Genomic DNA, 22,489 nt, shown 5'->3' with positions numbered 1-22,489 from the left:
TAATTTCTTGTAGCAAATTTCTTTGTCACATTTGTGCAAGTTTCACAATTTATATGCAAAAATTGAAGCTGAAAAGACCAGGAATGCCTATGAGACAGAACTAAAGGAAAAAAATTTCAAAAAGATGACTTAAGAACAGGATATTATGAAATCTCCTATTCTTTGTTTAAAATGATTTTTAAAAAATGAGAGAGAGAACAGGAAGTTAAGAGAGAAAAGTCCAGGTGATTTGAGCATTTTTCACCTGAAATCAGAGGTGCCCTCGCCCACTGTGCAAATACTGGGCACGCGGCGTCCCCCCTACTCAGATTCCGATGCACCTGTGTAGCGGCTGTTCTCCGTATGGTGACATTCTGCAAGTATTACCTGTCTAGTTCTCAGAGCCTGGCTTTGCAAGATGAGGGACAGGGTCCAGCACAGAGGAGTTCTGAAATCTGGCCCCGAGCTGTGTGAATGTCAACCAAGTTGCAGCTTGTCAAACTCCAAACGAGATCACCATATTCTCAGAAACTACCTTCTATTACACAGAATTGCACATGTGCATCTATAAAAAACCAACTTCAAAATGAACAATTCTGAAGTTTCTGCAACTTATCACATCAGCATACATTTTCAAAACTCTTGGACACAGCAGTAAGTATTAAATCTCTCTGAGGCCTTTTGGCATTTAACATCTTTAAGCTTTTTAAGTGGACATACCAAAGGAGCCAGGAAGAATTTAAGATTTATTTTTCTCCTAAGTATGAATTTATTTAGTAAATAATACAAATGTTGTTCTCTTCAAAGCCCCAAAAGGTTGGTTTCTGGGGCAAGAACTTTAATTCGTTTAACAGATATTTATGAGGGCCCAACATGTATAGAGCACACTGCTGGAACAGGGGGATCCAGACATTAAAGCATCCAAGTCCCTGCCCCCTATAAGTTCTTGAGGAAGTCACCTCAAAAAGAACGCTGAGGACAGGCACACCACCATAACACTAAGTGAAATAGGACCACAAAGTATGTAATTATGCATGGGAGTTGAATATGGCTTTCTCCAAGATTACGTGAAATGTGTCACAAAGGCAAATGCTCAGAGAACCTGCTATATGCCAGGCAGTGTACTGAGGAAAAGTTTGGGGAGGAGAGGGATGGCAGGGGGGGGGGGGGGGCGCCAAGGAACAGTTGAGTGGTAGCTGCCGAAAACAGTACTAATACAGAGGGTGCCAAAAAATGTATGCACATTTTAAGAAAGGAAAAAACGGTATTAAAATCGTAATAATATATATCGATAACAAAAGATGAATACAAGTCATGTGTATACATTTTTTTTGGCACCCCCAGTATATGCTAGGCACTTTTTGTATACTATCCCTAACCCCACTGCAAACTCTACAACAGACAAGGAAACTGATAAAGCCACTCAAAGTCTCCGAGCCTCAAAGTCACCAGGTAATCAAGTAAGAGATGGAGATGGGATCTGAATGCATAACTGACTTCAAAGCACACACCACGGATATTTAGAAAAGAAATTGGAGAGCGAATGGGCAAAAAAGCAAGGTGGGCCTAAGTGAGCGGGGCGCTGGGAAACGGAGGCGGGGCAGATGAGAACCAGCTATTTCCTCTCCTCCCCTTGGCCAGCCTTCCACCCTTCTTCCTTCTCACCTTCCTTACAAGGTCCCTGGCTTTTATTCCGACATGCAATTCAGAAGGCCTGTGCGTATGTAAAATAAACTATACAGGTTTTGAAAATTTCCGGAATCTTACTAACTTCATTCAATTCACTAATTGTGCCTGCAAAGTCCTTTAATGTTTGTAAGATGTCTGATTTTCTTATCTTTGTAGTAACACAGGGTACCACAAAACAAAATATTGAAAAAGAAGCACATATTTCAATATTTTCCAAAATCTAAGCCCACACTTACACGGAGGGAGGTGGGGTGCCTGTCCCCCTTCCCACAGATGATATAAGTTAAGAACTACCATCGAAAACAGTAACATACAATCCCTTTAGGAATACATGGACTTTGCTTTGCTTCGGTTGGACATCCAGGCAAAAAATTATTTTCTAAGCCAGGAAGGACAGAACAAACCACTGAGGAGAGTAAGCACCCAAAAGCCAATTCCATTTGGAATTTTGCTTTAACCCACTTAATGCAATCAAATCCACAGCGGCATTAAAGTATTAGGAGTGCAGTGGCAAGGAGGTAGGAGGAGATACATGATGTTTTTTAGAAAAGAGACATGGTTCCTGTTTTAGGGGCTCACATTATTTTTTGAGGTGACAAGACTTACATGCCTGAAACAACTCAGGACCTATAATAGTTGATTTGACAACTCTCAAACTGGAAATTATCTGTACACATTTCCACACTTCATAAATATCATGATAAAGACAGAGATAGCCAAATTTTCAATCAGGTCTACACTTTAAGGAGAGATTGGAGAAAGAAAACTATTAGGGAAAATACAGATCACTACAGACTTGCTACTTTTAAAGGATACCTTTAAAACTATAAGTAATCTGTCTAACTATTATATTGTTTTGTACACCTGAAACTAAAAAGAAATAAATGATACTGAAAAAAAAAACAAAAAACCACCAAATGTAAGTAGTCTGTAGCTGTACAAGCAGCAATTGCAGACGTACAATGTAACCAGCTGCAACGCTGTAACAAAGCATCACAGCATCTTTTAAGCATTCTCTTAGCCGTACTGCACTTTTTACTAAACCCAAGAGGAGTGTAAATAAAAGCTAAAAACATTGCCCAGAATCTAAAGAACAAAGGGAACCCATTTGTGTCATGGAATCAATACAAAAACAGGCAAAGGTTTACAAAACCTCTACTTTCTAAGTGGCTAATTTAGGAGGAATCCGCCCCCTGCCAGCCCCCTCCCCTCATAAACATTGCCACATTGCTTTCAAAACAGAAAAGGGAAATGAAAGAATAAGGGAGAGAAATTACACAATAAAGTCTAAGGTGAATAATGGTCACTGCTAGGTTGAACAAAAGACTCCATAATACTCATGAGTAGGGCAACAGTTTTAAAATAAAAGGAAAAATAGGAGTGATCAGAGGGAAAAACATTTTAGAATGGGAATCTAGGTACATACTACGAAATCGTTTCTTGGGCTAACAGATATTAGATAGTTGCCTCTGGAATACTACATGGGCATAGCAAGATTTTATTATGAAAATAAAATGTAGGCAAGTATTAAATTCTGAGATTAAATAAGAAAGGATAAGAAGGGGTGACAGACAATACAGCAGTGTGAGTATATTCCTGTTCATCAAAAAAAAAAAAAAAAAGTAACATTTCTAGTTCAGAAGAAAATACAACTTACAAGAAGGTAACACACAAAATAGTGCAGCCTCCCCAGGTTACTCCGCTGAAAATACATTCTTAAAATGTATTTAAAGTACAGGAAAAGGTATTATTGAAAGTGAGGCAATATACTTCAACCACACCCCATTGCTGTGCTCCCCAACAGGCAGAAGGAACTCAGCCGCCCTCCAGGACACCAGGCCGAGTCTAACAGATTTCAGTCGTTTCTTCCTCAGGGCAATCTCTGTGCAAGGAGACAGAAAGGAACACAGAGCTCCTCCTAAAAAGGCTTAAAGGTCGAGAATGAACTTTCGGTCGAGGACTCAATTTAATTATTCAATTAGTTGGGAGAATTATTAGAATTTCTCCACAGGATAGAAAGTTCACTAAGAAACTAATACCCCCAAGACTTTGTTCCACATGGAGGAGCAGAAACCCCGAGGGCTTCCTCCTCCTCAGCCAGTGCTGACAGGACGGACACCCGCTGGAGAAGTCGGGGGCCGGATTCGAAGGAACTGGCCTCCAGAATTTCTTTTTTATTTTTTAAAGAGCTGAAAGGCCTTAGAACAGTGTTGGGTACAGTTCTCTCAACCTTACAAACAAGAGGCTAAGTGACTTGTCCAAGGTCCCACAGCTAATTCATGGTAAAGACCCTGCCTGCCTGAAAGCCCTACCACTCTCCATTTATTAATAACATGCCACCAAGTCCTCTGCTACACTCGACTGAGAAGGGTCCCTCCCATCCACTTATGGAACAATAAAAGGAAAACTAAACCCGTATTTTGACTTAGTTTAGGACTGGTATTAACAAAATATCCTGGCCTCTGGGCATTCTTAACTGACGCTGTACACACAAAATTCCTAATGGGTTCATTTTCATACTTACTGCAATTGCCCAGGCTCAAAGAAAGGCACTTTGCCACCTTCCCCATCATCAAACCCAGCTCCACAGAACTCACATCCTAAATTCACTCCCATCCCTCTCCTACCCTTTTCTGTGTATCTTACCAATGTGAGCCATCTTGCATGGTTTTAGAGCGTGCTGAGGCTGCAAAGAGCAAGGCATGAAGTAACTATGACCTGGCTCATAATCCACATGTACTCAGTTTTAGAGGAATTATATTACACATTTGTAATGAACACAAAATAATTAAAACTAAGGCATTTACTCATTTGACAAGGTTCACTAACATTATACTTTAAAGGGCTCAAACTCATTATATATTAATTATGATCCAAGAACTCAGCACCATTTTCAAAAGCATCATATTGTTTACACAGCATGCCACTAAATTATTTCCATCAGTAAAAACTGTTTAAGAAGCATTCCAATGTCATTTTTGGTTTTTCTAAAATGAGAGTAGTAAAGCTCGGGTGTTAGCCAGTCAATGAGTACGTAACGAGAACCCCACTGCAGGCCGGACATAAGCACAGCAGCAAACACACCAGCAAACACACCAGCAAACACAGCCACACTGCACTGAAATGAAAGCATCATTTCCTCCTGATTTGCAGAGAGAAATCACTTCCCTGGGAACTTCTGACCCAGCAAAATAAGGCTGGGGATTAAAAACCCCTCTCCCACACTGTACTGCCTCTGGCATTTTAACCTGAGTTGTAGACGTTGTCTGGCCTCCTTTCAGCGTCTCCCTCTTTATGTCCCTGTCCTCCACCTCTCCAGGCCCCAGTGGTCTTGCTGGCTGCTTCAAACACCCCCAGTCCAACCGGGTCCTTTCTGCACCTGAACTCTGCCTTCCTTTCCTCAACTAACTTTCTTATTCTCAGTATGTTTTGTCCCTCCTAAGACCAATTATACAAAAGGCCCAGTCAGTCACTAAGCAACAGGGATCCAAAGGCTACATTTTCTCCCTTTAAAAAAAAAAAGCAAGCACTTTATTTCACTTTGAAATCGTGAACATGCCAGAAACACAAACTAGATTTTCTGTCTTCCCAGGGCCTTGCCCCAGAAAATCGAAGCCATGGTGTGAGTGAGAGACAGGAGACAGGCTGAGGGCAACAGCGACAGGTGAGCAGAAGTTGCCCAACACTGGACTAGGCCTGTTTTTCTTCATTCACTTGTACATGTTAAATGTTGAAAAGAAAATGCTAATTTGGTCAAGTGGCCTATTTCGCTCTTATCCTCTCATCACTGGTACCCACACCCTCCCAGTCCCTGCAACTCCCCATTAACTTCTTCCCTCCCCTTTCCTTCCTACTTTTTGGTCTCCACCCACCCACTTGTTACTACTCTTTCCCCTCCCTGCTCCAATATTTATTTTTTGATTTATTTATTTATTTATTTATTTGAGGAAAACATCTCAAAACACAAAGGCCAATATCCACCTAACAGAGAAGGGCAGGACGGCCATCCATCCAGGCAAAATAGTCACACGAGCACATGCTCAGCGCAGGCCCGGGCTGCACCCACATGTCTCATTTCATTCTCTTTAACCCCAAAAGAAAAGCACTTATCGCTCCCATTTTCAGAGGTGGAAAGTAAAGCACAGGGAACAAATAACTTTACTACTGTGTTTCCCCGAAAATAAAGCCTAGCAGGACCATCAGCTCTAATGTGTCTTTTGGAGCAAAAATTAATATAAGACCTGGTCTTATTTTAATATAACATAACACCAGGTATAATATAATTAATATAATATAACATAATATATAAGACCGGATCTTATATTAATTTTTGCTCCAAAAGACGCATGAGAGCTGATGGTCCAGCTAGGTCTTATTTCTGGGGAAACACAGCAAAGGCCAGCTGCATGGGAACCTGGGTCTGCCCAGCTCCCTAACGCAGGCAGTTCCCAGGTACCTACCTGGTCTGACTAGAACTGCCTCACCCGTGCAGCTCTCAGAGCCTGTGGATCAGCCCCAGTGCACAGCGCACGGTACCAGCAGGGCACCGAGCCCCCTCAGATGCCCATCTCAGGGATGCGCAACCCAGGACTAGCCTCCAGACCCTCAGAAATTACACTCCTGTGTCATGTCATACTAAGGGGGCTCCAGCATGGGCCGTGTGAATAAGCCCCGGAGGGTGCAAATAGTAATACTCAACTCAAGTGAGCGAGAGCAAGCTTTTGAAGGGACTAAAGGTCCCTACCCTAAAGGGAAGAACTATCAAAATGCAAAGATAAAATTAATTTAAAATTCACTTTCGTTTCATAAATAAATAACAAAGAACTTTTGAGAAGGAGGGAAGAGGGTTGGGACAAGGAAAATAAATTGGAAAAAAAAACAAACAAAAAAACCTCGTTGCTTGATGATGAAAAATCTAATTATTAAAAGAATTCAGACCTCTAAACTTGGTTTGGTCCTGAAGATACAGTAAGAAGCAGTTTGTTCTAGGTAAAAACCTTATTACATCCTAATTCAGCAACCCTCAGAGCTTCATTCAGTCATCATGAAACATGTACGGGCAGAATGACATTTACTATGAATGAGAACATTCACTTGACAGTATCACAACTTAAAACATTTGATTAATTTTATTCACTATGCACACATTCATACAGTTCACTTTGTTCCACAGATGAAGAGGGAAGTCACATGGTTGTTATATTTCTGGTGGCTTGTTTGGTAAAATAGGCTATTCATTGCTGGGAAATGTTATATATATATAAAGGTTCTTGTGTTTCAGCTTATATTGAATATTAAATATGTGATACAGTTACTCGGGTGATAAAGTCAAGAAAATTCTGTAAACACATTTTTTATTTCAGAAGAGTCTGGATACAGTGGCGAAAATGTTGATTTGCCTATGGCCAACCAAATATAGATAAAGACTTTAAAATTTGAGAATAAGAAAAGCATATATCATTTCTTAAAGATTTTATACCTTCAGAATCTTAATGTGGTTGAAAGAATATTCTTAATAATCATGAACATACAATAAAACTTTAAGAAACAACTGATTTTATAAAATCAATATAATGGTTTAAATCCAGAGAACCCAATTGATGTCTGAGGTCTGCAGTTCATAATTCCTAATTTCATAATTCTTTTGATATGATACAGGGCACAGATACTGGTCTGCACAACTAAAGATGTTAGCAAGCTGCCAGCATGTGAGGTTCAGATGATTTTTTGATGTACAACAAATATATTTGTACGAAAGAGAAGAGTGAACTTTGGAAACTACCTTTAATCAAAGGTAAAACTGTAGTAGTTTCTTTTTTTGTGAAGGGAGAGCCAAGCTAAAATAAATGTAGCAGAAGCTGCTAACCACACAAGCTCCTCTCTATGGGGCAGGAAGAGAGTGAAGAGCCAGCAGCTCATCACCAGCTCATGAGGAGCGAAGCCAGGGAGACACGGATGACACCCCCACAGCCAGGATCCCCGACTGTACGAATGCTTCTGAAAGCGCTGCAGTCAAAGCTGTGGTTAGAAGAATGTGGCCACAGAACGTATTTCTTGCTTTCAAGTATTTTTCCAAAATGATGTCTAGTTTTTAACTTTAGAATGAATTGCAAGCCCTGGTGTTCCCGGCTGCTCCCTACGCTCTGGTGGCACTAACCGGTGGGCAGCACGGCCTTCACCGCTTTCCTTAGTGCTGCCCACTGCGGCCATTATGCCTGGTACCTCGCATCTCATATAATCACTAAGCTTTGGGGACAATTCCTAAATCCGTTGTTTTAAACTTAAGAACATCCTTGAGCCTGGGGCTGTCCTGTTTCTTCAAGCTGGCAGGGACCAGGTTTCCAGTGGCTAGGAATCTTTACTCTGGCCGCATCTGGACTTCCTCGAACTAGATCATAAAGAAACCAACCAAAGATAAAACAAAGCACCTAGAAATACATCATTTTAAAATAGACATGGAATACAAGTCATAAAACATGAAAACTTACAGATAACCCATGCTGACATCTGTGCATATTTAGTTAAAGATGTCTTACTGCAGACAACAGGTAGCTTTTGTGAACATCGCAAATGTCAATACAACTGAATATAATAAAAGGCCCAGAAAATAGGATTGCTAAGACTCCCTTCAGCCCCATTCCTTACCTTTCCCCTGAATCCTGCCTCTTCTTAACCTGCCTGCTTCTATTCCTGGCGTCACTACTTTCTGTCACCCAAACTTAAAACCTCAAAGGTAACTCGAGACTCAAGAGAGCCACCTCCTGAAGCTGATGTCACTTGCTCCCTTCCAAAGCCACCCTCTCGCCTGGTGTAACTCACAGCCCGTCAGGTGTACTGAACCAACGGGAGCTTCGTGAAGCCCTGCCCAGGAGCCAGACTGCACGCCGCGACGCCTCCGAGGACTCACACTTCCCCTCCTGTCCACAAATTGGGGATAATGAGGGTATGTACCTCAAAATCTCCTGAGGTTTAAATGGATCACTGACTATAAAATGTGAAGCATCATGCGTAGCATACAGTAATCCCTCAAAATATGTTCGCTCTTTTAATCATGATTCAGGTACCATTTCTTCATTAATTTCAAACTTGTTGACTGCCTGTAGAGTAAAACTCAATTTTCTACCAGGCAAACTAGGTACTGTGGCATAAGGAGCATGGGTCTGAGGTCGAGGCAAAAAAAAGAAAAAGAACTCAAATCCTAGCTCTCATTAGCTGTGTGATCCTGGAAATCACTTAACTTCCCCAGGCTTCAGGTTTTCACTGGTACCAAATGGGGATAATACCTCTTTGGAGAGTTAACAGCTGCACAGGGTTGAAGAGAATTCCCCCAAATTCATGTCCACCTGGAACCTGTGATTGTGGCCTTACTGTCACACACTGTATAACCACGTTTCGGTCAACGACTGACTACAAATATATGAAAGATGGTGGTCCTTTAAGATTATAATGAAGCTGAAAAATTCCTACCGCCCAGTGACATAATATCATAGCGCAACATGGTACTCGCGTGTTTGTGGTGGTGCTGGTGTAAACACACCTACTGAGCTGCCAGTCGTATAAAAGTATAGCACGTACAATTGTGTCCAGTATACAATACTTGACAATGACAATAAATGACTGTAACTGGCTGATGTATTTATTATACTATACTTATTATTTTAGAGTGTACTTTCTACTTATAAAAAAAGTTTGCTGTACAACAGTATGTCGTGTTACGCCGGCAGCAGCCTCATACATCTCATGTTTACAGTCTCTTGATTGCATCATTTTCTCGTGTTTGATTTAATCTCATGTTGTTTCAGTAACACGCTGTGCAGGTTTGTAGCGTAGGAGCGGCAGCCTGTACCATCAGCCTAGGTGTGAGCAGGCTGTATGGACCATCTAGGTGTGGGTAAATGCCCTCTGTGACGTTTACACAAGGACAAAATCTCCTAACTATGCATTTCTCAGAACATTTCCTCACTGGTAAGCAGCGCATGACTGTTGGAAATAGTCTTTGTAACGTCGTTAGTTTAGGTGATGTCAGACCGGATTAGGGAGGGCTCTAAATCCCGTAAATGGAGTCCTCAAAAGAGAAGACAAAGAGACAGACATGTAGGAAGAATACCAGGTAAAGATGGAGGCAGAGATTGGAGTCTACAGGCCAAAGAACAGCAAGGCTTGCTGCCAAACACCGGAAGCTAGAAGCATAGAAGGACCCCCAATCCCACAACTCCCCAGAGCCTTTGGAGGGAGCATGGCCCTTCCAACACCTTCATTTCGGACTTCCAGCATCTGGAACTGTGAGAAAATAAATTTGTTTCTTTAAACCACCCAGTTTGTGGTCATTTGTTACAGCAGCCCTAGGAAACAAATACAGTAGCTAAAATTAAAGCTTAAAATGATTTTCTACAAAATGGTTATTCCATGTTGCATATGAGGAAACTGAGGCTGAGAGAAGGTAAGTCCATGGCCTAAGGTTACAGTGAAGCTGGTGGGAGCTCAACTGCATCAGGCTGTAGACTCTATGCTTACAACCATTCTGCTGTCACATTTGCTCTTGAATGGAATTCGACACCATGTATGTAACTGCCCGGAATACTGCTACTCACATAGTAAATACTCAAAATACCTTAGCAGCTCCTAATGGCAATTGCTACTTATATTCCAACTCCCTAATCTGCTTGACTTCCAAGTCAAGAGTCATCAAACACTTTAAGTTTCAAAGAGTAAATATTTGACACTTTGCAGCTCAAGGCAAATCCAGGCTTATTTACATAACCATTAAAAATGGAATCATTTAAAAATTAAAAAACTATTCTTAGCTCAAGTGCTGTGAACAGGCAGCTGGGTGGGTTTGGACCACAGGCTATAATTTGCAGACCCTGCTCCACCTCCAAGCATGTCCACTGGTTCCACAACCCCTAGTCTGCAGGTCATTTTATATTCCTCCCTGTCGCCTATGCCACTCCTGTAGGCACACAATCGCTTCTGTCTCCTCCTCCTCACCCCGATGGACACCTCCTCGATTTAGGGTTTCATCACGTCTTGCCTGAATCACTATATGAGCTTCCCACCTTGCCCCACCCTGAGCCACCTTTTACTCCTGTCACCAGGACCTGTCCATCTAAAGTGCAGGCCTGACCACATCCACACGCTGTTTGATCTTCCTCAGTGCTCCCTCCATCATTTCAGCAACAGTTGTCAACCTAGAAGCATGTCCAAATCATGTGATTTTGAGAACGCCGATGTCCTGGCTGCATGTTCCTGACATTTTGATTCAATAGAGCCAGGGTGGGGCCCAACTTACAGCTGTAACCACCCCAAGGGCTGAGCACTAGGCATGCAGTGAATTAGCTATTCAAACCTATCTTAAAGCATTTCTAAGATCAAGAATGCACTTTCCATCTATATTCCTCCAAAAGTCAAAATATAACCATCTTTCAAAGGGGAAAAACAAATGCGACCCACCCAAGACTCGAACACCATTGACACTGACATCCTCTGGACGCACATGCGCTCCTACTACAGGCACTAATTTAAATCAACCTATTTCAATGGCCTGCATACACATCCTTCCTCCCTTACGGAACTGCACCATCCAGGAGGGCAGGTACCTACTGCTCAACACCTACGCTCAGTGCTTTGTGTACCCAAGACATTCAATGAGGTGAATTCACTCCCTCTGGATCTTACACTTTGAGTTAAACAAAAGGGACCCCAGGAAAAGTATTACAATGAAATACTTATACATCAAGAATCAATATAAAGTGAAATTATGAGGTACAAAATGTTAATTTTTCTGACACATGAAATAAAGCATTTTCAAACTCCTTCTCCCCAATGAATTTTAGAACGTCATTTCATAGATGTGTAAGTCTGAGACTTTTAAATCACTCACATGTTCATTAATGACTTCACCCATAAAATATATCCAGACCCTATCTTTATTTCTCATACACTATTAAACTCTGTTATCCATCATCATATAAACAGAAAAACAAAAACATTCAATAAATCACAGAAGACATCTATTTCAAAATCAACCAAGAAGCACTTATTGAGTTCCTACTTCATGAATTCCACAAGCATTCGTGAAGCACTTACTATGCACATACAGAACAGTGGAGCCACATACTACAGGAACATAAAACACGAGCGCCACACACTACCCAGGAACAGAGCAACGCATATAGTCTTTGGCACACGAGTTAGCATTCCATCCGTGATGGTTACTTGGGAAAGGACCGTGGCCAACTGGGACGCTCTGAGGAAAGGAAGCAGACCTGAGGCCTCGTTGTCTGTGCCTGTGTGGGGGTGGGGGGTGTAGAACAGCCGCATGAGCCTGTTAATCTACAAGGATGAACCTCAAGTACGGGCTGCCCCTCCCCACCTCTGCTGCACTCACAGCCTTCCTCATCTCAGCTGATGGAAACGCCTTTCTTACTGCTGCTCAGGCCCAAAACCAGAGTCACGCTTGATGACACCTCTTCCTCTGATCCCGAGGAAAACCTGTTGATTCTACCTTTAAACCGTACCCCGAGTGGGGCCCGCCCTCACTGTCTCCTAGTCCCTACCCGGGTTCAGGCCTCCATTGTCTCTCACCTGCATTACTGGAATAGTTTCCCACTGGCTCCCTGACCCTACCTTTGACACCCTCACCCCTCCCCATTCTATTAACAACACAGAAACAGGAGTTTACATCTGTTTAAAGGTTCAGTTGTACATCGTTTCTTGGCTCAAACCCTGCTGATTCCTGTCTCACTCAAGGTTTTACTACAAGTCCCACAATGACCTACAAAGCCCTGCGAATCAGAACTTCCGTGACCTCACCTGTTACAAGGATCCTCTGAGGGCCAATCGCTTGGCCGCCTCACTGCCCCCCTGCTGTGCAGCACGGGGGGGGGGGGGGGGGGGGAGGCAGGGCTTCTGCTCTAGTTGTACCCTCTGCCTGAGAGCTCCCCCCAGACACCTGTTTGGCTAACTCCCCACCTCCTCCAAGTCTCCGCTGCGATTTCACCTTCTCAGTGAGGCCTACTTTGACCACCCTCTTTAATACTTCATTCTGCGTCCCCATCCCCACCTGCCCTGCTCTGCTTGTAGTCTTTTACCCTAACACATACCACACTCCAACATACAATTTATTACTGTGTGTGTTTTTCATTGTGTCTCCACCCTGCTAGAATACAAGCTCCACAGGGGTGGTGATCTTTGCTGGTTTTGGCCATTCATGCAACCCTAGCATCTTTACTAGTGCCTGACCTATGATGGACATGGAAACATTCATTGAATAAAATCAGGTTTATTTTTCAAAGGATCCCATGAATAAATTTAATGCTTTTAACTCAATCTCCTAACCACTGTCTTCCTACTTGCTAAATCATACATAAAATCACAACGAGAGATAAAAAGTTCTAAGAAAAGGAGTAGAAGTGACATGTGGATTAAAGCTCATTCACACTAAAGTTTAATCAGGACACAAATACAAGATCAACAATACGAAATGGTTTCTACTTTTGGAAAGGAGATACTACTGAGAACTCAAAGTGAAGTACACATTTTGTAGGAGGGAAAATCCATCACAATTTCTCTCTTTGGTGACTCTATTAATTACACCCTTCATTTGGGTCAGAGAGAACTTGTCCAGCCATCCACCACACCTTCGCTACAGAACAGCTGGGAGCTCTGCCAATAGGCAGGAGGCCAGGTATTAATCATTTTCACATTTGTAGCACCTGGTTGGGTAAGCAGGTTTGCTGATCTGAACTAAATGTACATGAATGTTCTTTCACATCAACTGATAAAGGATTTTCATGGGCCCAAATTACAAAGTCACGTAAGCAGACAGAATGCTATTGAAACTACCCTGAAACAATGTCTAATTGTTCATCGTATACTTAGAGTATTTTACTTTCAAGGTAGAAATGACGCTATTAAAAAAATGTCAACTAACAACAACAAAAAAGCCCTAGGAAATCATGAACCTCCTATTTACAGATGAGGAAACTGAAGTTCAGAAAAGTCAAAGTGATTTGCGCAAGGACACAAACAATTTGGAGGACGGAGTAGCTGACAGGGGATAATTTACATAAACTCTTTAATGTGAATAGCAACAAAATGGTGACTCCAAATAACACAGACATTTATTCCTGTTACCATTTCTCCTGGTGTGCATTGCAGGCCAGCTAGCTGTATTAAAATACAATATTCAACTGCTATACCGATGACTACTTGGGTTTTTATACTTTTGTTTTTATACTACAATTCTGGTGGTAATAGGCTATCTGGATGGAGAGAGAAGATGACTGGAATTGTCTTTTAAAGAGAATGAGTGCCTCCCATGGTAAAAGTACCTTTCTATTAATGAATACTTTTCAAAATTAAGCATTCAGTGACCTTATGAGGAAGTGTTCCTACTTTGCCAGTAAGGAAACTGAGGCTTATACAGGTTAAAATAACTTGTCCAAAGCTCCTGGCATACCCACTACTGGTCCCCCAGATTCCGCACTGGCCACTGTGATGACACTGCACATGCGGCGCTTGGCTTGGCACAAGGTCCCTTTATTGGTGCAGCTGACTCAGCTTGTTCATCAGACGCAGGCCAGCCCCATTTCCTCTGCATAGGCTTGGCGGGGCTCTTAGCAACCCGGCACATGGCTTCTCTGTCACTAGTCAAAGAACCCAGTGAGGATCACACAGAGTCCCGGCCATCCCTCCTGCAGGTATGGCTCTGTGCTCTGTACACGTGGGATAACAAATGCACAGGTTTTCTGGGTGCAGTCTCTCCAAACAGAGCTAAGCATTACTGTGCCATTATTTATGATAATCATTTAGTTCACGGTATCACAGAGCTTCATAAATAAACGGCAAATTAAATCTAACTTGATATTAAACTTTGATTTTAAAATACTTTGAGACAATACAGTAATAGATTTTTTATTCAGCCTGAAGAAAAGAAACGTCGGTTAAGGAAAGTTTTATGCTTGTGAGGGAACTGACCCCCCCCCCCCCCCCGAACTTCTCAGTTGTTTGGGTTCCACCATCGTGTTTAGAAATCCTAAGATGACCAGGCAGGAACCTGTGTGGATGACATTTCTGAATAAAGAGGAAAGTCCAATTGAATCCGAGTTATCAGAAGAGCGTGAGTCGGAGTGCAGGCCCCTGCCTCCTTCAGTCCTGTGGTGAGGAGCCTAACAGACTGGGCTTCCCAGTGTGACTCTGAGGACTCTGAGAGAGGAATGACAAGGCGATGTTAGCAGTGTCACCACCACCTAGCTTCATGACCAAGCCTGACCGTGACCAGCCACGCTGACATTTTAACCGGGGAACTCAGTGATCCATTTCAAAAGTCCCCAAAGTAACCTTATTTTCACTAAGAAAATACAGACTGAGCCAAAGGTGAAGACTACAACTGAAGTCTCCTTAAAAAATAACTGGGGGTAGAAATAGGAGAGAGGAGAAACAGGTTCAATTAAGATGGGGCCAAAACAAAAAAGATGAATGACCTCGATTTCTAGCCCAGAGATTTCAAAATAAGGATGAGTTTGTAAACAGCCCGCTTATTAGACCTTTTCTCTGTATTCCTGGCACCACCCTCTCAGGGCTATTTTTAGCCACAGGAGAATGGGGAGCAGATAGGGAAGGGCTCACTGTGGCCCAGCCTTACCTTGCATGCCCTGCCGGGACTCTGGCTATCTTTAATTAATGTCGGAGGGACATTAGACCGACCCTACACGTGGTGAAAGGAAGCACAATGGTGAAATTCTACCCCGCAAGACTGATCGGCCCACGGCTGGTGTACCATTCCTGAGGTCCCGGGGCTGTTTTTTGTTGAAAAGAGGCTCCATCTGGAACGTTTACAGAGAGCAATGAAGTAGCCCCTGAATATTTAATTTCAGAGTACAGAAAACAGGACTGCCAGCCCGTTTACTTGTCTAGTTCTGACTCTCTGCTTTACACCCTCAGACTACATTTACCAACAAATCACTTTTACATGATTTTATACTTTTTCTCTGGAATAAAGAAATCTCCCGTGGAGGGGGGGTTGTCACTTTGTGGGGGGTGAAACATCTGGCTATTGCATTGTTTTGTGCACCTGAAACTTACCAAAAAAAAAAAAAAAAAAAAAAAAATCTCCCTTAAAGTGACTCCCTCCGGCTATCTAGTCCATATTCATAAACAAAGATGAAACCAATATTTCTCATCATCTAATGTTTACAGTCTTTTCCTTTGGCAATATTCCCCCAGAGATAAGCCTAAAGCTTTTACATCATGACTCGCTGCCATGCAGATTAAGCTTTATTATATACTAGAGATTAATCATACCTTTGAAAACAAAACTGAGTAAGCTAAGAAACTGATGGTGAAATATACTCTATGTACTACTCCAAACTCACCAACATCAGTATTATAAAAGCAGACTGCAAGCAGGGATGAAAAAGACAGAAGATAAAAGGCTACCATTTCAAGAAAAGAAAATTAAGACCACAGGGTTACAAAGCTGTGATGGACATGTGCATACTGCCTAGTCCGGGATCAATGAGCAAAGAATTTAAGGGATTCCTGTTAAAACAAAGCAAAATATGAATAAAATTCAAACAGATTCTAAAATTCTATCTACTGTACTGCAGACTAGAGCAAGCTGCCTTCTTCCTACGCTCAACTCCATTAACCAAAATAGGTCTGTTAGATTATCTAAGACTCCATTAGTCAATAAAAAAATTAGAATTCTAGAATTCTCTTTTAGCTAAAGGAACCATATGGCTCTCTTCACTTTTGCAGAAGTACTTACACTAAAACCATTATTAAGTTTGAGCAATGATTTCAGTAGTAAGTATAGGCAGAAAAACGCCAGTCCACATTTAAGAGTACTTCAGTTTTCCACCCTCATTCTGGAGCTGGTTCCTCACCAGCCTCAGAGGTCCATCCTGAGACCAGTTGTGTTTTCTGAGTGGGACTTGAAGGCAGGCTGCAAAGCAGATGGCTGTCCTCACAGCACAGAAATATCACTCACTAGTTGAATGCCTGGCAAATTCTGTAAAGAGGGGTCTACCAGGTAGCAAGGCCTGCTTCTGCTCCCAGTTTTCATTACTTAAGCATATAGAGAAAGGTAGGGGGTATCATGAAATGACCAAGTGAAAATAAAACTATCTGAAAAGTACATGAAAAGATCATTCATTTGCTGGAGAAAGTTATGACACAACTGAAAGTCAAACCATAGCCAACTGTCCAGCAAGCGCTGTCCAGAACCTTCAGCGGTGATAGAAATGTTCTGCATCTGTTGTCCAATACGGGAGCCACAAGCTATAAAGCACTTGACACACAGCAGTGTGACTGAGGAACCGACTTTATTTTATTTATTTTAATTGAACAGCCACATGTGGCTGGCAGATCCAGCATAAAACAGCACAGATTTAGAACACGAAAAGCATGCTCCTGGATAAAATAGCTCAGAGGAGTCTAATATTCCTGTCCTTTCTCCCAGGAATTAAGGGGGGTGGGGGAGAAACTTAATTAAAAGCACTTTCCAATCATTTTCCGTCTCATCTGAATGTGGACCTCCTAATGTATGATTAGAACATATACAATGTAGTAGTGAAACCACTTTTCTCTTACTATAAACAATGAGAACTTGAGAGTTGAAATAATTATTTCGAATTTTTTAATTTCTCCCTAAATTGAAATGTAAACTTTGGACCAAATGTTTATAACAAAAGACTGTTTAAATTGCTTAAAGATTTTCATTTATCTTTTTTTGTTGTTGGTCTTCTCTCAAAAGTCACAGTTAAGACCTTTGATGTGATTACGCTTTGAGACCTTGGGGAAAAGAACAACCTGTAAACAAACTCCCAAATGCACAGCCTCAAAAAAGATTCATTCCAATAGCAACAGGGTAATCAAGGTGGTGGTGGCGGCGGGGCGTGAGCTGCTCTTTACAACCACAAGTTTTGAAGATCCATAACATGTTAAAAAAAACTTTATTTATTTAGCCTGGCTTATGATATTTGTCTCATTTGCATTCCTAAAAATCGCCAACACTAGCATCCTTGATAATCACTGGTTGTAAGCAAATGCTTTTAGCCTTATGCACTGCACACTACTGCTTTAAAAGGCAGTACATTCTAAAGACATGACATCTAGGGACACAGGCTCCCTAAACGTTATACACCAAGGCTACAGCAGAAACAAACTATATTGAGTATCAACCGGTGTTCTTTCCGAAGTGTCTACAGATTACGTTCAGTGCGCTTGAATCTGTTTAAACACATAAAATGGTACTGGTTTTAATGAAGGCAGTTGCACAAATCCCAAGCAATAGGAAATCATTTTAGTTTTAGGATTAAAAAAATAAATAAACCACACGGTTTAATAAGACTACATAGACTACTGCTGTAAACTCAAAACAGGTTTCAGAACAAACATCATACGCTTTCTAATAATTCCAACAGCAGGGTACTTGACAGAACCAAGTATGTGGTCTGAATGACAGTAAAACCAGTGAATGAAGTGATGCCACCCGTTAGTACAAAGTCACCTGTGTCAAGGCTGCAGGTGTCTGTACTTGGCTCTACCCTTTCAACTATTTACCAACAATTTGCATTAAGTTCACATAAAAATGTAAAAAGGCAGTCAACATGGGTCCAGATTGATGTAACAATGAAACTTAAATGTAAGGTCTTGCATTAAAGGTTCAAAGAGTCAGTCCCACCAGCACCAGCCAAAAAGTCAAGGATTCATAGCAATTTATGCCAAAAAAAGACGTAGAGAATGTAGAAGCAGGTCCAATATAGGCTGCCAGCGATATGGTTGCTCAAACAGCTAATTCAATTTTAGACCGCCTTTGCAAAATGTGAGTCAGAGGACTCACACACTTGGAAGGGAAGGAGAACAGCAGAGGGGAAGGAAGTGAGACTGCTGTCTCCAAAGGTCGCAAGGGCTGACATGTTGATGAGGAATAGACTTATTTTGTATGGTTCCAGGGAACAGAAAGAGAATCAAGACAGGCAAATTTTAGTCAAATACATACAAGGAAGAATATTGCAAAGGTCAAGGTTGTTTATAATTGGGCTGGCAGATCTGGAAAGGCAGTGAGCACTTCATTACAGAAGACCAGACCTGATAACCCAAGGTTTCCACCCTCGAAGGAAGTTAGATTAAGTGATTCCCTCTCCCCCCCACCCCATGAACCACCTCCCTAACTCCAACACCTCCCATTCTCTCTCATTCAAGGCATTCTATCAGAATGCAAATTAGTGAGGGATGTTAGGACAGATACCACTTTTTAAAATAATAATCTGCAATTTTCAGTGCTTTAACGGAAGTTAGGGACACTAAAAATTATTTATAAAACAAGCTCTGACAGCTGGGCAGCTAAATCACTGGGATACCAGAAATACTGTTCTCATACACAATATTAGATTCTATACATTCTAGGTAGTTTCCCTACATCATTTTCCTAAATAATATTCTTAATTTCAGTCTCAATAGACTCCAAACTCAAAATAACTGAGCTTAAACAGACTTTCTTAAAACTTCCTAAAATTTTATAAAGGTTGCAAGCAAGAAGCCTGTGCAGAAGTCCTTAAACTGCCCCAGCTAGTAACTGAGAGAATTAATCCTAATTCCGCTACACAAGCAGGGACTGAGAGGTGTGGAGCGTGAAAACAAACTTACCTTTATTTGCCGATATCAATTCTTCCCCTTTATTTCCATGCTTCCCGAAACCCATCGTTAAGTAACACTGCAGTGTTCAAATGGATGCCTAACACGATTTGGGTTCCATTCTAATTCTACCTTAGACACAAGACTACAGGTTCCAGAAACTCATTACTCAATATTCAAACTCCAAAATGATAGCAGTGTCATAAAAAGTACTCTCAGAACCTTCTCTGAAGGGTACCCACTCCCAGTCTGGAAACATTTTAAGGAGGATGCTACCTGCCCACAGGCCCCCGTACACTCAGGGAAACAGCATAGCTGTCCACATCCCTGCTCGATTCCAGACCTGTAGGATATTAGTCTGAAAGAGGTACAGTAGTTCTGTCAACGTCATCCCTTTCACCCCGAACAACACATTCCATACCATCTGCTCCAAAGGCCAGGCTTTACCTTTCTGAACGTGGATGATGTCAGGGAAGTTGGCCAGGTGCCCCTGATACAGCGCTAACAGGTCCATGACGGGGTCCAGGTCCTGCCTGGGCTGCTCGGCGAAGAGCTCGCCAATGGCGTCGTAGGCATCTCCGGTGAAGGCGATGGCCTGGTTCAGGCCGGCCGAGAAGGCCTGCTGGTCCAACTCAAAGGCCTGGCTGAGGCCGCGGAAGGACTGGCCCACCTTCTGATACTCCTTCTTGAAGCCCGTCACCTGCTTGCGTGCGAACTCGTTGGCCGTGTGGTTGAGCTGCAGCGCGCTGTCGTCCATCTTCTTGGTGAAGCACTTGAAGCCATCAATCTTGCTCTCCACCTCCTGCAAGTCGAGGGCGGCGGCAGGGGGCGTGCTCAGAGTCAGGAAGAAGTTGGCGCCCACCATCTCGTCCTTCTCCGCCTTCCTCTTGCCCTGTTTCCAAGCCTTCTCGTCAGTGCTGCTGGGGCACGTCAGGAAGTGCTGGAAGACGTCGCACTGCGCCAGCACCGGGTGGCTGGCCATGTGGTTCATCCACCAGATCAGGCCCTTCCTGCGCTTGGAGATAAAGTCCTCTTCAAAGCGGCCAGTGGCCTGCTTCTCGGGCAGGTGGGGCACAGAGATAACGGGGAACTTCTCCGCCAGGCGCGCGTACAGCCAGTCGAAGTGCTTGTAGCGCCGGTGCACCGGCACCTGCGTGTGCGTGGGCACCAGTTTGTAGGAGATGTAGCTCTTCATGCCCTTGAACTTGGTCTGCTTGGTGGGGTCATCGATGGTGCACTGGAAGGGGTAGGGATTTTCCTGCCACTCGGGGCCGTAGGGCCCCAGCACCACGCACAGCTTGTCCCCGTCCTTCACGAAGCCTGACGCCTCCCCGAGCACGAAGGCCTCGCCGCCCGACTTCACGAAGGTGGAGAAGCGGTTGAGGTTGCGGCTCACGGTGGCTGAGCTCTTGGCCCCCGACGGGTGGTGCTGCGGGGGCGCCGAGCCACCGCGGGAGCCCAGCGATAGGTCGGAGCGTGTGGATAAGCTGTAGCGGCCGGCCGCGCCCCCGCCGCCAGACGACGAGCCGTCGAGGTCCGGGTACGCGCTACTGCCCAGCGCGCCTGGCTCGTCCGCCACCGTGGAGCTGTCGTCCCACTCGTCGTCCCAGTCATCGTCGCTGCCCTGGCTGGCCTGGTAGCCGCCGCTGTAGAGTTGCTGAGGCGACGGCTGCAGGGCGCCCCCGCCGTACGGGAAGCCGGCGCTGAGCGGCTGGAAAGTGCTCGGCTGCGGCGCCTGCTGCGGCTGCAGCAGCGGCTGGAAGGCGTCGGGCGGCGGCTTGAAGGAGGCGGGAGGCACCACGGGCAGGGGCTCGAAGCCGCCGGGAGGCACGTTGGCGTAGCGGGCAGGGGCACCCGGGCCGCCGTCGCCCACTGGGCCGGGATCTGGGGAGCGGATCACCTGCACGTACGAGGCCGGGAAGAGGCCGCGGTCGCCGCGGCTGTTGATCCCCTCAAGCCAGCCCTCGATGTCCTGCTCGCTGCACAGGCTGAGCACCTCGTGCTCCCTCAACGAGATCTCGCCCGGGTTCTCCGACCTGAAGTCGTACAGCGCCCGGGCACGCAGCGCCATGGTCCCGGCACCGCGGCGGGCGGCCCCCAACTCCCGGCGCCCCGAGCCCGCCAGAGGGGCCCAAGGGGGAGCCCGCGCCCTGGCGCGCGGAGAGGAGCCCCGAAGGCAGCGCGCACTCCTGAGCCCCCGCCCGCCTGTCGCGCCCTCTTCGCCGCTCCGCTGGCAGAGCCGACTGCGGAGCTGAGCCGCAGCCGCCGGCCGGGGGCGGGGCCCGCACCCTCCCACGTCCCCAGCTGCACTAATCTATGGCCGAGAACCGCCAGGCGAGAGCAAGCGATAGCAGAGCTGCTGCGCTCGACCCGGGTCCGACTCTGTAGCCGCTATTGCCCCCTCGTGGACAGTGCGGTGCAGTGAGGCGCCGGAGTGTGCGCCGCGAGGGAAGGTTTCTATTCAGGAGCGAATTGTCTGAGAATTTTTAGGCTTTTAAGTTAAAAATCTCATCCTAGAAAGTAAATTAATACAGTATTTGCATTCCTGCTAAACGTTCCCACTCTGAGCGTTCAGTGGATGTTCCTTGAATGACTTAACCCACGCATCTGATAAAGGATTTTCAACGAATATTAGCGATTTCCCTAAGAAGAAAGATGCTGGAGCTGTACGCTGACAAAGCAGCACCCTTTCACCGTCTACCCCTGGAGCCTTTAGGCAAGACAGGGAAGAAAAGACAAGAGCAAAGTAAGGAAGGTTTTGTGTTGGACTAATTAAGGGGCAAAGGGTGGTGTAGGAAGGAAGGCACTGGAGAGTTTACAACAAGGTAAGTCTGCACAGAGAGCTAGCGTTTTGCATGTCTCTTCTTAAAACGTATGTAGTGCAGTGAATGAGAGCTTAGACTTCTCAGCCAGGGTGCCGGGTTTGAATCTACCTTATGACAACACCTAGCTATATAGCCTTGAGCATTTCCTATTCTAGGCTTTGAAACAGGGAGATTGAAAATCTATTTAAGGTGTGAAAATCACCAGGCGTTTGAGGTGATGGCATTTACAGATGGGTTAGGCAGCTTCATGAAAATAATGGTTGAGGAACTATTGGGTGTCAGCTACCTACCTTTTAGGGTTGTTGTGGGGGTTCGGTAATACGTAATGTAATTCCGATTTTACAGACGAAGAAAAC

At 44.1% G+C, this 22,489-nt stretch overlaps 1 protein-coding gene and 1 long non-coding RNA gene across 3 annotated transcripts in view; one reads left to right on the top strand and one right to left on the bottom strand.

The window, feature by feature from the left end:
• The window catches only part of SNX18 (sorting nexin 18), a 69,922-nt gene extending 48,370 nt beyond the window's left edge, over positions 1-21,552 (bottom strand). The window contains exon 1 of one of the 2 annotated variants that reach the window (XM_074328944.2): positions 19,756-21,552. In XM_074328944.2, coding sequence (XP_074185045.2) covers positions 19,756-21,379 — 1,624 coding nt within the window. In that variant the 5' untranslated portion in view covers positions 21,380-21,552. The remainder of the gene's footprint in view (positions 1-19,755) is intronic. The other variant, XM_019756147.3, reaches the window with a different exon arrangement.
• Positions 21,553-21,742: 190 nt separating this feature from the next.
• LOC148758477 (uncharacterized) overlaps positions 21,743-22,489 on the top strand; it is a 71,623-nt gene continuing 70,876 nt past the window's right edge. Inside the window, exon 1 of the long non-coding RNA XR_016020616.1 lies at positions 21,743-22,133. This is a non-coding gene — a long non-coding RNA (uncharacterized LOC148758477). The remainder of the gene's footprint in view (positions 22,134-22,489) is intronic.

Source organism: Rhinolophus sinicus, chromosome 3 (assembly GCF_057876585.1).
Source record: "Rhinolophus sinicus isolate RSI-liver-muscle chromosome 3, RSI-T2T, whole genome shotgun sequence".
In the NCBI taxonomy this organism is placed as follows: Eukaryota; Metazoa; Chordata; class Mammalia; order Chiroptera; family Rhinolophidae; genus Rhinolophus; species Rhinolophus sinicus.
Note: the sequence above shows the minus strand (reverse complement) of the source record. Positions and strands in the feature narration are given on the sequence as shown.